The sequence below is a fragment of the Lagopus muta genome, chromosome 1 (genome assembly GCF_023343835.1).
Source record: "Lagopus muta isolate bLagMut1 chromosome 1, bLagMut1 primary, whole genome shotgun sequence".
In the NCBI taxonomy this organism is placed as follows: Eukaryota; Metazoa; Chordata; class Aves; order Galliformes; family Phasianidae; genus Lagopus; species Lagopus muta.
In genome coordinates this window covers 171,277,377-171,292,130 of record NC_064433.1, presented here as the reverse complement: position 1 = coordinate 171,292,130, position 14,754 = coordinate 171,277,377, and the positions used below count along the sequence as shown (strand labels likewise).

The 14,754-nt window shown below is 35.4% G+C and overlaps 1 protein-coding gene across 10 annotated transcripts in view; it reads left to right on the top strand.

Annotated features, from left to right (window-relative positions):
- Nucleotides 1–14,754, top strand: part of NBEA (neurobeachin) — a 458,626-nt gene that overhangs the window by 377,889 nt on the left and 65,983 nt on the right. For all 10 annotated transcript variants that reach the window (XM_048948371.1, XM_048948342.1, XM_048948328.1 and 7 more), the window contains 2 exons: nucleotides 4,513–4,653; nucleotides 11,002–11,121. In XM_048948371.1, the coding sequence (XP_048804328.1) occupies nucleotides 4,513–4,653; nucleotides 11,002–11,121 (261 nt within the window). The remainder of the gene's footprint in view (nucleotides 1–4,512; nucleotides 4,654–11,001; nucleotides 11,122–14,754) is intronic.

The following is a 14,754-nucleotide window of genomic DNA, read 5'->3' as shown; positions in this document are numbered from 1 at the left end:
ATCTGGTATAAGCCCATGAACATGATTTATTTATTTTTTTTAATAATTAAAAAAAAAGTAAATGATGTGTTTGGTAAAACATTTTGTAAGACTTTAGAGAAATAATTTTTTATTTAAGGTTCAGAACAATTTGTCTCACTCCAATTTAATATCCATACCAGTCTTATCATTAAAGTACTGGACTGAAAGTCGGTATTTGGATCAACCTTTGTCTTTATATTTTTTTGTGCATGTCATTTTAACTAGTTTGCACAGTAAAGGCACCTCAATGATTATATAAAGATGGAGGGATCATTCCATATATAGAATTTACTAGCATTTTATAGCTATAGTATCAAATTAAAACTGTGTTAGTTGACTTTCTGGATTGAGAATGGCACTGAAAAGCTATGAAAAATTCCATACATATATCCTTTCTAAGAATAAAAACAGAAATGTCTCATTCACACAATAAGGAAATGTGAATGACTACCCTTATGTAGAAGTTACCATCTAGCAGTGCATATGCCTTATCAGAGTAAAATTAGTTTATTCTTTGCTGAAGGATGAAAAACAACTAAGGAAACTGGTGGTAGGCTTCTTTCAATTTGCTCTGTGCTTGCTATTTTATTTACTGAAGTTCCTTCTTGCAGAAGGTGTACATTCATTTGATGTACACAAATTGTGGTTAAGCAGCAAGATGTTTAATTACAGAATAAAATAAAAGAGAGATATGATCACTTTTAGTGCATTTTCAGTGTGTATGATTTCCTACATCAGGAGAAATAAAAATGTTTGTGGAATGGCAAAATTAACCCATATATCCTGAATCCCAGTCTCAGACCATACAGATCAATTCTACATCCAATACATTATCTCCAGAGAAGTCAGGGTGGGACTTCCTAGCGAGACAAAAATCTCCATCTTTCCCTTCCCTTCCCTTCCCTTCCCTTCCCTTCCCTTCCCTTCCCTTCCCTTCCCTTCCCTTCCCTTCCCTTCCCTTCCCTTCCCTTCCCTTCCCTTCCCTTCCCTTCCCTTCCCTTCCCTTCCCTTCCCTTCCCTTCCCTTCCCTTCCCTTCCCTTCCCTTCCCTTCCCTTCCCTTCCCTTCCCTTCCCTTCCCTTCCCTTCCCTTCCCTTCCCTTCCCTTCCCTTCCCTTCCCCTTCCCTTCCCTTCCCTTCCCTTCCCTTCCCTTCCCTTCCCTTCCCTTCCCTTCCCTTCCCTTCCCTTCCCTTCCCTTCCCTTCCCTTCCCTTCCCTTCCCTTCCCTTCCCTTCCCTTCCCTTCCCTTCCCTTCCCTTCCCTTCCCTTCCCTTCCCTTCCCTTCCCTTCCCTTCCCTTCCCTTCCCTTCCCTTCCCTTCCCTTCCCTTCCCTTCCCTTCCCTTCCCTTCCCTTCCCTTCCCTTCCCTTCCCTTTCCCCTTCCCCTTCCCCTTCCCCTTCCCCTTCCCCTTCCCCTTCCCCTTCCCCTTCCCCTTCCCCTTCCCTTTCCCTTTCCCTTTCCCTTTCCCTTTCTCCCTTCCCTTTCTCCCTTCCCTTTCTCCCTTCCCTTTCCCTCTCCTCTCCCCTCTCTCTCTCCTAGGAAAGGGTAATTCCCACATAACATCCTTCAGAAAGGTTTTAGCAAGAAAATTTCCATCTGTGAGAGAAGCTGGATGACTCTCATGATATTTCACCTAAACAGTCCACTTTATTCAACAGATATTTTGTACATTTCTGCATTTTCCCTCAAATGAATCCTAAAGTAATTGAAAGAAAAATGGATTCTGACTCTGAAAAGAATTTTTATGAGGATGAAGGTAATCTTCAGAATACAGCTTTTTAGGTTTATCATTTAATAAATTGAACATATGTCTTCTGAAAGTAGATTATTTTAGCTACTTGCGCAGGCATATTTTACATAAGGTGGGAATGCACAATCTTGTAACCTATCTTTTATCTTCTAAATTGAAATAACACTTCTCTCTCAAGAACCTTGAAAACATGATGATTTATTTACATTATGTGTCTTTAAGAAAGAATTGTCAAGGTCTTGAGAGAAAATACCTTTTCCATATATAGCTGCATATATATATATATATGCACATATAAAAATAAGTTACTTAAACTCAAAGGCTAAGCTGCCATTAAAGGAATTATTTTGGTAATATACAAAATAAAACATTTTATAATTGATTTGGAGCATCAGTTTTGTTTCACAACTCTTCTAACTACTGTAAAAATTTTATAGTAAAAAAAAATCCCACATAGTTGATTTGATGATAGACATCTGATCATTTTCAAATATATATTGAAGTACATGGAGTTTTGAATTTCAACCTTGCCATGATCACCATATCCCTTCCTTATAGTGCCTTCAAGTACGTATGCACAATAACATTATGACAGGTTGTGCCTCTCTTGTTCGTAGCATCAGAATTCATTGTAGCACAGGGCAAGATACACCTTCACAGCGGAGGAAAGAAATATTCTCAGGGAGTTTTTCCATTACCAAGTGCAATCTCACAGATTCATCTGCCATTTTGTATATCCTTCTCAGGGGGGGTGAACATTTGCTGTAAACAGAGTCTGGTGTGAATTACTGCCTTAGCTGTGGAAATGTTCAGCTGGGACTGGAATTTGTTCTGGTGGAGGCATGGATGTAGAGTGTCCTCAGGGTGGTATTGCCAGATACCATCCAGTCCACAGACCAACCCAGAACCCCCAAGTAATTTAGTGAAGTGCACATATATCTGCACAGTTTGTCAGCCCAATAGGAAAAGAATGTCTTTTAATAAGTTACTCTTTCAAGAAAGTCATTGGACAGTGATTTTAATGTATTGGCAACCTATGTGCTGCAGTAATGCTGCTATGTTTCCTGAAAGTAGCAGGATGTGTAATCAAATTAACAAAAACACCAATATTTATTTTATTCTTTTTCCAGTAGTTCAGAAGCAAGCCTGGAAAGTGTTAGGGAATTGCTCATATTTCTCTTTCAAGAATGTTTTGTGAGGTCTTGCAGTGCAATCTGCATCAGATAACACTGATCCTTAGGGATTACTTGTACATTTTACACGTATGAGAAAGCTATTAACATCTCCATGACACAGCAAAGTATTAAGCCTCAAGAATGTTTCATGTGAAAAATAACAAAATCATTGTGCATTTAAATGTAACTTTTCATCAAGCACTATTTAAAAACAAGCTGTGGTATTTAAAATTGGAAAACATTAAGTTCTCTGTCAGTCTATTTAACAACCATCTCAAAAAACACAGCAATAATAGGAATAAAATATCTGCAGACTTAGAAGCGTTCAGTTACATACATAGTGCAGTGAAACACAATGATTTGACCTTGTACTCATAATTCTTTTTGTAGATTTTAACTCAGAAAAACTGCTCTGGAGTGAAATGCAAGAATAATTGTTAGCATTTTGAAAAAGATCAAAAAGTTTATTTTCAGGTTGAATTCCCTTAATAACATGAATTGATAATAGAAATTTTAACTGAATACTTGAGAAATTCAAAACAAGTAATTATTAAAAATTGTAATAAGTTCTTTAGCTTGGAAATGTGTTCTCCTCTAAGTATTAAACTCTGTATGATTGATTAATTTTATTAGAAAATCTAATATATGAAGGTTCTTTGTATATAGGTATTAGACAGTACACTACTAATATCTCATCTGTATGAACTGATTTAAGATCACTTTGCATTTATTTCAATATTTTATTTAGTAAATGTTGTATTTCCTTTATCCCAGTGCCTTTCTATCATGCAGTAATAAATAGATTCTACAATAAATTGAGATAAAGTACATAAAAAAATTATAGAAAAGAATGCATCACCTGAATATATGCATCAAATTCATCAGTTCCTATTACTGTGTTACATTTCCTTTTTTTTCCCCAATTTGTGCAGACTGTCTGTTATGTATAAGTAGAATGGACTTAGACTCGGTGAATAATTTCCAAGCTTTTGAGCATTTTTCAAGAAAAAGCTTGTTCATTTCTTTTAGTAAAACCTTGCTTTGTTCAGTCAGAAAGTAAATCCAGTCTTGCAGGGCTATGCATGGATTTGAAGTATTTCTGCTTAGGATCACCAGACACCATCAGCAGGTCTGCATGAAATCTTTTCATCATGAACTGAGCATTACAAAGTATCCTGTGTGAGCAAAAGTCAGTTTTCATTAGCTGTGTGATTATGGTGAATGACAGCAACAGAAATATTAGTTTGGCCTCAATGCATTTTAAATGCAGTTTTAGAAGTCTATTTCCAGAACAATGTTATTGAATTAATTGGGAAACAACTTTTTGAAAGTTTGCAGGCACTGAACACTTACATTTGTCAATTAAAATAAGGAAAGTCTTAACGCTTTTAGTACACAAAACCTTTGAAATACAATTCTAAAATTACAGCAATCTGAAAGAATTACTACAGCATGGAATGAGTTTGGTTGCAGAATCTCATAGGTAGCAAATCTTAACATAGAATTAACCCATGACATGTCGGGCATGCTGTCCTTCAGCTGATGTTTGCCCTCTTATCCTTTTGCAGCCTATTGGTGCTTTGAACCCAAAGAGAGCAGTGTTCTATGCGGAACGTTATGAGACATGGGAAGATGATCAGACTCCACCTTACCATTACAACACCCACTATTCTACATCTACTTCTACGCTGGCTTGGCTTGTTCGTATTGTAAGTATTTCTAGATCCTGATTTTTATTAATAATTTACTAACAGCATCTCCTCTATCAGTTACCTCTGTATCAAAATCTCAGTGCTCTTCACTAATTTAAAAGTCTCACAAATTATCTGTGCATACTATGTGTACTCATCAGTACAGGTTTTTGTTACCCAGGCACTGTGAAATATATTTGATTTTGGTGGTATAAAGTCAGGTAAACCATGTGAAGAAAAAAATCCATCTAAAACTAAATCCATCTGAAAGGACCCTAATAATACAGAAAACTGATATTACTCACATGTTCATTTGTTACTTTCACCTACAGATAGGTATACACAATATTAAAGAAAAGGGGAAAGTAAAGAGAGGGGAATTATAGAACCAGTTCTATATTAAAATAATATAGAGAAATATTTATGCAAATGGTCTGTACTTCTTGGTAGATTAATAACTTAAAATGTTCTGAAATGTAAAAATATAGGCTCCAGCTTCAAACTGTTCTTTCAGTCCTAGAAAACTCATCCCTCATCCTTATATCCTTTTCTTAAAATCAGACCTAGAGAAAGGGGCCAAACTGCGAAGATAGAATGAATCTCTATTTGGTTTATGCGTTAACAGGACGAATTACATAAAATGGATTGTTGATGAAAGACTTAAGGTTTTGTCAAGAAACCTGAATTCATGAAGAACTGAGTCACTGTGCAATTACTGAACTTAAACTACACTCTGACAATAAAAATCTGTCATATAAGATGCATTGTAAGCATATTTCACACACAACCAGACAAAACAGCTGCACAGAGGTAGAGATCTGTGTTATCACTCATCTCAGGTTCTGTAGACATGCCCTGTTCTTCTGCTCAGAAGGGAAGAATTCATGTGTCTGTGAGTTCAGGACATACTCCTTAAACCCTTGGGAAATAAAGTGTTGATTACACTCCTCTAAAGGGTGATCTCTGGACTCCTTTTTATGTTGCTAAATTATTCATGTACTGTGAATACATTTTATGTGCTTCCTTGTTCAGTTAAAGTTTATTTAAAAGAGTGGTTTTAATTGCATGTTTATCTATTAATTTTGGCTACTATTCAACTAAAGATCTTCTTTTTCTAGTCAGCAAATTCCTAGGTCTGAAAGTCTGCTTGCTAGTTGAATGTACAGCACACCAAGGAATATTCATTTCCTGTATTAGGTTAATGCTGTGTCATTTTTATTTCTGTTGTTTATATAGTGCCATAGGTGTTCTCACCCTCTTTCTTTCCTGTACAAAAAGAGTGAGAGAACAAGGTCTCTACCTTGTTGACCTCGCAATATGCATCTGAGAAATTATGTTTGTTAAAACTAACAGAGTATTTGAAGAAGAGAAAGTAGAAGTCAAAAGGAAAAGTAGTGTTTTCCAGGGCAGAGAGTACTGGTGGCATGGTAGAGAACAACTTAGGGAGAATTTAAATAATAGCAAACCTAGATATCCATTTGAGGACTATTAAAACACAAATGATTAGAACAAGCAATCCCTACTGGGAGGAGACAATAGAAGTGAAAGAAAGACAAGCCTGGGGAAACTTTAAAGCTCGGTGAAAGGGAAAAAAGAAAACATGTTGAGATCTGATAGAACTGCAAGTGGAAAACCAAAATAAAGATTTGAAAATAAGTGTGTAAAGTGACAGTGAAAGATCATAGATTACAAAGTCATAGTGATCCTTAGAGAGAGATTTTTGGCAACAAAGTAGTAAGTAAAAAATCTTAAGGGAGACTATCATGCCAGTGATGTTGATAGATAAAGCTAAGTGAGATTTCTGGCACGTAATAAGGATTTCTTCCTTGTGAATTTTGAAGTCATCTTTTGATACGCGTTTATGAAGACTGTAAAAATTATTTACAAAAAACAAATTGCTGCCTACTCCAGGAAAAGGCAATGAGAAGTACAGAGATTCAGACAGAAAAACCACTTTCCGTATTTCAGATGATTAGAGATGATTGAAGGAAAAAGCTGTACCGTAAAAAAGTTTTTGTAAGAAAGGAAGAACAAAATGATAGTGAAAGAGAAATGGAAAATGAACTCACAGAAGAACATTGAGTAAATAATGGAATAAAAATAAAAGGAAAGGAAAAAAAAAAGAGAAATGTGAAGAAAACAAACAAGCAAACAAACAAAAAAAAACAATGAAAAAGCTGCACTAGGAATGAGCCTAGGTAGGAGCAGAACAGTGTAGAGTGATTTTAAACTAGGGGGAAGAAAGTGCATGCCTAGACCTTTGTATTGGAGGAAACAGTAGCTAAAGTAAGAAAGGTAGTTTCAGCCACTCTGGAGTACATCTATATAGAATTTTGTAATTGCCATGAAATCTTAAAAAAAGAAAAGATTGAATTTTGTTTCTTGGCTTTGACAGATGCAATTTGATTCCTGTCAATTCTTTTGAAAACACTACAGTATCACATTTCTGAGTCAAATCTTCTCCATACTGTCTTATATTTCCCTCTGTTTCTGTCCTTTATTTAATCTATCAGGCTACTTTTATAAAATGCGATTTATTCTCAGAGACTCAGTTCTCTCCAGTTTTATTATTTTGATATCATCAATCTTTGCCACCCATTTGCCATTAATAAGCTTTTCACTTTAGTACAGTTTTCTCTCAAGCTCTTCTGTGTACTAAGGGTTTCCATAAAGCATCCATCTTTTAAAGTGACCAATTTAATTACATTTTCAAAAAAATGACAGTGGATTAACACATACAAGTTCTAAGTGAAATATGAAGGTGCTTTTAGGACAGTAAATGTTCGTCCTCACCAGGCCTCTCCAGGTTAGTTACAGTCCTACCTGAGGGTTGTATGGATGACTTTGAAGCTCTCCCAATCAAGATAATGCCAAGATCATGCACGCACTATTTTTCTTGCAGCTGTGAATCATTCACACATGTGAACTGAAATTACAATTCTTCATTAACTTCTACATATCCATTGTGCACTGAGGTATAGTAATCTTGATAGAATTCTGAAATGTCATGAAAGAATCCTGTGTCTAGGTTATAAGAAACTGAGCCTAGGAATGCTTGATGCTATAATTGCAAATGAGACCCAGATCTCAAAAAATAGCTTTATCTCTAAATTCACCTATTTGTTGAAAGCAATCAGCATTTTTTCTAAGTGAATTAGCAGATTATTGAACATGAAATGACTTTGTTATAGAGAGAGATACTGAATGTGAAAATCTACTGTATTGTTCAGTCAGGTTAATAAATATCATAAAAACTAACGTAAAGTGCCAGAGTTTATATAATATTGCTTTTCCCTAGTTTAATCATGGCTGAACTCTTCTACACATCTCACATTTTTAGATATAAACCCAGGAAAGTCAATAAATAAACCAAAAAGTTCTACTTATTGCTTTGAAAATCTGAGCCATCATCCACAAGCTTTCTCCAGCAAGCAGAGTAGAAGGTACTCTGGAAAGGGATGCACTGTTCTGCTGATATAGTCCTATTTTGCACAAATGAAGTGAACTACTCATGGTTTATGAATCTGTTTCGTTACCACCTGGTTCACGAGTTACTTATTTTCATCTGTTTTCCATCTGGACCAGTGAATATTTAAGTTGCAGATGGCAAAATAGTTAAAACAAAGCATCCTATTTCAAAATGCCATATACTGTAGTGACATGAATGTGTGCCTGAAAAGTAGACAGAAAAGTAGTCAGAAGAAGGAGCTGTGTCTCGAATCATGTGGAAAGTGAATACCAGTGCTGTTTTTATGGTTTTTCAGATGAAATAAACAAGAGTTACAGTGCAACTTGTTGTTCTCAGTAGTTTCTGCTGAAGAAACTATGTTTGCGTGAATTACAGAATCACAGAATCATAGAATGGCCAGGGTTGGAAGGGCCCTCAAGGATCATGAATCTCTAACCCCCCTGCCACATGCAGGGCCACCAACCTCTCCATTTAATACTAGACCAGGCTGCCCAGGGCCCCATCCAACCTGGCCTTGAACACCTCCAGGGATAGGGCATAAATTGTTTACATCTTCATCAAATGACTGATATTAAAAAGCATGATTGCAAACAGATCAAGAATTTTGCGGAAGAATGTTGGTTTTCAGCTTCTGTTACAGCTACTAAGTACTTGCATAAGTTAGAAGAAATTCTGTGAGTCTGGTATGACTTGGCCCAAATCAAAGATGGGGAAGATTTTAAATCTTCTTGTAAATAGTTTGAAATGAACTCAAGTCTCCTATTCTGTAGACCTGAGCAAGGCATTCACAGGTATCTGAGATAAAAGGTGTACATCACTATGACAGAACTCCAAATACCCTCTTTTTCTACTTTCACTAATGGCTGAAAAGACACTTTTGTTTGACATATCTTGGAATGACACAAACTTTCCTCCTCTCTACTCCTCCCATAAATGATTCTAGTGGGACTTCGTGATGTTAAAGGGGAGATAAAGGAAAAAAGTGCCAGTGAGTCGAAAATTCCTTGTTCCCACAGTTCAAGCTTGTGCACATTGTGATCAAGTGCCCCATAAATTTCTCTTTGGCAGCAAACAAGGCGTGAATTTTATTCAGAATATTAGCAATGAGAGAGATGGGGTTATAATGAAAACATTGTGCAGCTTTATACCTTTCACAGCAACAAAACCTTTACATGAGATGACAGTAATCAGTATCGTAGAGTAACAGTATTTAAATGAATATATTGAATGAGTTATGAATTGTATTTATATGATATAAGCACTTGACTTTCCAGAGGAAGAAAAAATACTTTCAAATTATTTGAGGGGTTAGAGATAAAGCTAGTGAAAGCTTTGAATTTCTGTTAAGGATTAAAAATCCAGAAAGATAGTCACAACAGGTCATAGTTGGATAGCATAATAGGGCACCCTGTAGTGCACAACTATTAAAGGCTTAATCCTTGATTATGAATTTTATTACTTTTGTATATTTGTCTCAGATGCTTAAAATAATGTTGTCATGGAATTTTGGATTAATATTTTTACATAATTTATTGTAATTACATCATATTTCTGGTTTTTGCTTTTTTTAATCCATCAACCACTGATTTCAGAAACCCAGTAGTGACCCGCAGGCAGTGGTATTCACAAGAAATTACACGCCTTGCAAGGAATAATAGTGATAGGCAGGGGCTGGTAGGAGACAGAATTGTTTGTGCTCACATCAACAACATATACTTTTTTTTTTGTATTGATAAGGTAGAAAAATATAGCATAATTTGCAGTGATACTGCAAATATGTACAGAAGTTTTGGGGGAGAATACATAGCTAAAATGAAAGCAATTCTAAAGTTAACATATTTTAATGTGAATGTAACGTTAAAATAATAGCAATAATAACAATAATAACAATCACAGTAGCAATAATGATAATAATAGCAATAGAACTTTAGGCAAAATGAATATAATACAACTCTGTTTATATTGTTTTCAGTTTATTAGCTCTGGATGTAAATAATACACTTTTTCATTTACATTTTAAATAAAGCTTCTTATAGAAAGCAGTGAAAAATATAGATGTACAAAACCTTATTTTCTTTTCTTTTGATATTTCAATTGATTGTAATACTTTTATGCTGCTCACCATGTTGAGCTACTGTTAAATTTTAACATTCTGTTCAACTTACAAAATCTGCCCAACATGAGAATCATAGAATCATAGAATCACAAGGTTGGAAACGACCTACAAGATCATCTAGTCCAACCATCTCCTCATCACCATTGCCACCACTAGCACTAAACCATGTCACGCAGCACATCATCCAGATGCCTCTTGAACACTGCCAGGGACGGCGACTCCACCACCTCCCTGGGCAGCCATTCCAGTGCCTGACCACTCTCTGAGAGAAAAAGTTCTTCCTTATGTCTAATGAGAAAACATTGAATCTCCTGAGGTCTTTTAAATTGAATGAAAACAAAAGAAAAATCCAAGAAAGAGATTTTTTAAGATTTTATTTTGACATACTGTCTCATAAGGGTAAATAAAGCATGGTAATATAAATGACACAGGGAGTGTTTATGATTATTGCAGTGAGGTAGGCAACCATAGTAAACTAGAACTATTCTACATAGGTCTGTCACTGATGAATAATCAGTCTTACGGCCGAGTGAATATAAAAAATAACCTTTCCTGTCAGAACTTAAGATTGGTGTGTGCAAACTGTGTTAGCACCAATAAATGTACAGTATATTCAATATAGGTAATCATGCATAGATACAAAGATTAGGTGGTGTATTTTCCTTTAATTCTTCCCTTATGAAGTATTTTGATCTGCAAAAGTCATTTGGATTTCATTAGAAACCTGCTGCATGATTCCTTCTGCTCTCTTCTTAATCCGTCTTCATTTCATTGACTACAGGAGCCCTTTACAACATTCTTTCTAAATGCAAATGATGGCAAATTTGACCACCCAGATCGAACCTTCTCTTCAGTAGCCAGGTCTTGGAGAAACAGCCAAAGAGATACCTCAGATGTGAAGGTAAGATATACATGTTATATATATATATATTTTTTTTTCATGTTGGATAAAGAAGATTTTATGTTTCATGTCTTTATATTCAGATTCAGTTTAAGGAAAATTTAGTTTAATTAAAGTAGATGTTTAACTAAAGTAAATGTTACTAAAAATTATTGTTCAAATAGAAACAATCAAAGAATTCTTTGAAGTTGAGTGGACAAAAGGTGTTTTGTTTTTACAGAAAAACAACCAAACTGATCTAATTTAGATCAGATAATCAGGAGATGGAGAAAAGCCCAATAAATTGTTCTTTCCTGCTGTTAACTCAATATTTGGCCCACTCCATAAAACACAGCAGGAATTGGATTTGACCTTAAAGTGTCATATCGTTATAGCTTGCCTAACTCTGGGTTTGCATTGCCTCAGGCAATTAATAAAGCATTAATGACAAGACCCATTTAAAATGTTGGCTTTTCTGTACAGCTTTAGCTTTTACTTGACTGTGCCTGAGGGTATTATGCAACAATACACATTAGATTAAAACAACTTCTACACGATATACAGAAACAGCCGGAGAGCAGGGTGATTTTACTGTTGTTATTCCTTACCTATTGTTAAATACAAAAAGCTATTGTTCACATACATGGAACCTTAACAGAAAAAAAAAAATCTTATAATACTTTGAATACTTTTGTCCATTCTTAATTCTCATTTTCTTGTAATAAGGTAGGCACAGACTGCCTTATTGCTCTAACTTTATTTTTAAGATAACACATACCTCTTCTGTTTCAAAACTGCCACTCATAGCAGGAAAAGGGCACATCACCATTATATTTTTAATTAAGTTGACAAAAGAAGTAAATTTGTTAATTTAGTTGTATTCAAGATGCTCCTATTTCCATAAATATTTCAGCAGTCTCATAAGTGTACATAGACAAACCATGGTATTATTATTCAATTTCTAGTTAGAAAAAAGTAAATTGTAAATTGTATTGCTGTCTTAAGATATAGAAGGAAATGCTTTTTAAAGGAAAGAAATATACCTATCCCTCTTGAAACTCATTTCTTATTTATTTATGCTCCTCTTGAGGCTAATAATGTTTTAAATATTAGCTTTGTTGCTTTTCTGAAAAAACGAAGAATGTAATTTCAACACTTGTTCTAAGGAATTAAAGCTGCTATTTACTGTATTTAACATGCAGCAATTTATTTCAAATTAGAATGCTGATGTTTTGACTTTTCCTTTTCAATAAAGTTCGGTTTTCCTGGAATTCCACTGGAATATCTGGGAAAATGGCCTTCAAGGGGTGGGGCTGAAACAACAGATAAGAGCCTTAAACTGAGCAATAAGGGAAGACAGTTGGAAGTGACTGTAATCTTCTTCCTCGGCTTTAGTACACAGGAGGAGGGCAGTTAAATACATGAAAGCATAGCAAAAGATAAAGGAATATCTGTGGACAGACGGAGGGATAATATTCAAGTAGGATGTATAATTAATGAAAGGATTGTTCCTAAACAAGCCACCACGTGAGTTATCAGTAAAATAAGGAACTGAAATGGTTGTATGAAAACACTAGGAATCTTGTGAACCAAGTGGGGTAATTTCAGCTGCCACTGCCTGCTGTTGCAAGGATGCAGGAGTAATGAAGGAATAATGGTTGCAGTTAAAAAATGTATTTTTACTAATACCAAGTTATTTAAACTGAATGAGTATTAAAAATGCTCAAAAGGGGATGTTTGCCTTCAGTAAAGGAAGGCAAAAGGTGAACATGTACTATAGCTAAATACTTTGATGTCATTGAATGTTAAGAGTTGTGGAAAGGTTGGATAAAATAGTAACAATTAAAGGTCGAAGTCACACTAGGGGAAAGACTGTAAAATTATTTATTCTAGAATACACTTGGGAGTCCGCTGTAGAGCCTCAGAGTCAGATTTAGATATATGTATATATATACATTTCTGTTATGCCATTAGAAAACAAAATACTACTTGGAGCTAAGTCATTACAGAAAATCTAATATAGGAGGCACAGATGAGGTCTGTTAGCCAATAAATGTCTTTTCCAGATAATCCCTGATCTGTATGTTCAGGGATACTTTAGGGATTAAAAATGCTGTTTAAAATATGGTTTTGTTAATTAATAATGGTACAGGGTGCTTGAGTTTAGAAATTAGTCTTCAGTTGATCTACTATGGGTTGATTTGGCTTAAGATACAAAAAGGATAAACAAAGACAGATTTGAAAATAAGCTAAGTCATTAATGGCTGTAAGAGCAAAGAGAAAGAGTAAATAAAGGTAGAAAGGAGAAGAGATTTTTAATTGTAATTAATAGCAGCATGTGTCATATCGTCAAATTAATTGTACGTTGATATAAAGTCACTATTGGAATAAGTCTGCATTACACTTCAGTAGCCTAAGTGGCATACATAAATGCAGTTCTATTTTGTGTTTGGTTTAATAAGGAAACTCAAAGATCAGCAGGATAGTAGAAAGCTTACAGCAAGACCAGAGCTATGTGGTTATAGTTATAGCAACTAAAGAATCTCATGGCATCTAAGTTCCAGCTAAAAGAGTTTACTTGGTCTTTCATTTGTTGCATAGCTCTCATGTTCTTGGAGAACACAAGTTTTTGTTTTTAACTTGTTTGATTCCTTGTATGTGTTCATGCTGGATGCAACTCAACCTTGGCGATTCCTCTTCTGGGGGAACAGACATTGGAAATACATACCTGAGCTGGAGAGAGCCGTAAGAGAAGAAAACTTATTTAAGGAGTTGTATACAGGAAAAAATGTCTGTATGTGCGGGGTAATTAATGTCGAGGAGTGAAGACATGGTAATATAATGCTATGAAATATGCAGCTGTATGAAAGTGTGAAGACTTATTTGTCAGGGAACAAAGAGGTAAGCCACGGAGGAAAGCTGAAAAAATGCTTACTTAACCAACATAGTATGGAAAGTTAAGTAAAAATTTCAATATTCTGAATATCCTCATGAGGGGAAGTAGTAAAATCCTTATTTCTCAAGATTCTTAGAAATGTAGATTGATAAAAGAGTGGAAGAGCATCAGGGACAATCATGAATTGGCTGGAGGATGCACTAGTTGACCCTTTAGGCCTTTTTCATTTGTAGAGTCTGTGTTTCTCAGCGATAAATCAAGAATGAGTAAAGCAGCTAATTGTTGCTGTTGTTTGTTGCTTGAGATCTTAATGAACTACATTTCTCAATGCCATGACATCAGGGCCAACTTTTCCCTGAGGCCTTGGAGTTCACTCTGAAAAAGGGCAGAAAAAGGAACTATTATTAATATTACAAATACCTCATTTTTTCAGATCAGCTGTGCTGCTACTTGGCACGTTTCTGATGCATTTTAATCAAGTTTTCAGACACTGGAAGAGGAGTAAGGTTTTAGAAGCCACCAACAAACCCTCGCAAAGTCTCTTTCCTCTTTCCTTCTTTTTAAGCACAGCAACCTCTGTGGTAGGGCTTCAGCACCGTGAGTGTAAAGCAACCTAGAATTCATGCTCAGCTGTCTGATAGCATCTAATATTTATACAGTGATCCTCTGAGAAAGTCAGTGCTAAAGAAAAGCTGTGTAGAGCTTACACGAGTATAAAATCTTAAAGCATGTTTTCTGTCCGAGTGTTCCTCATGTTT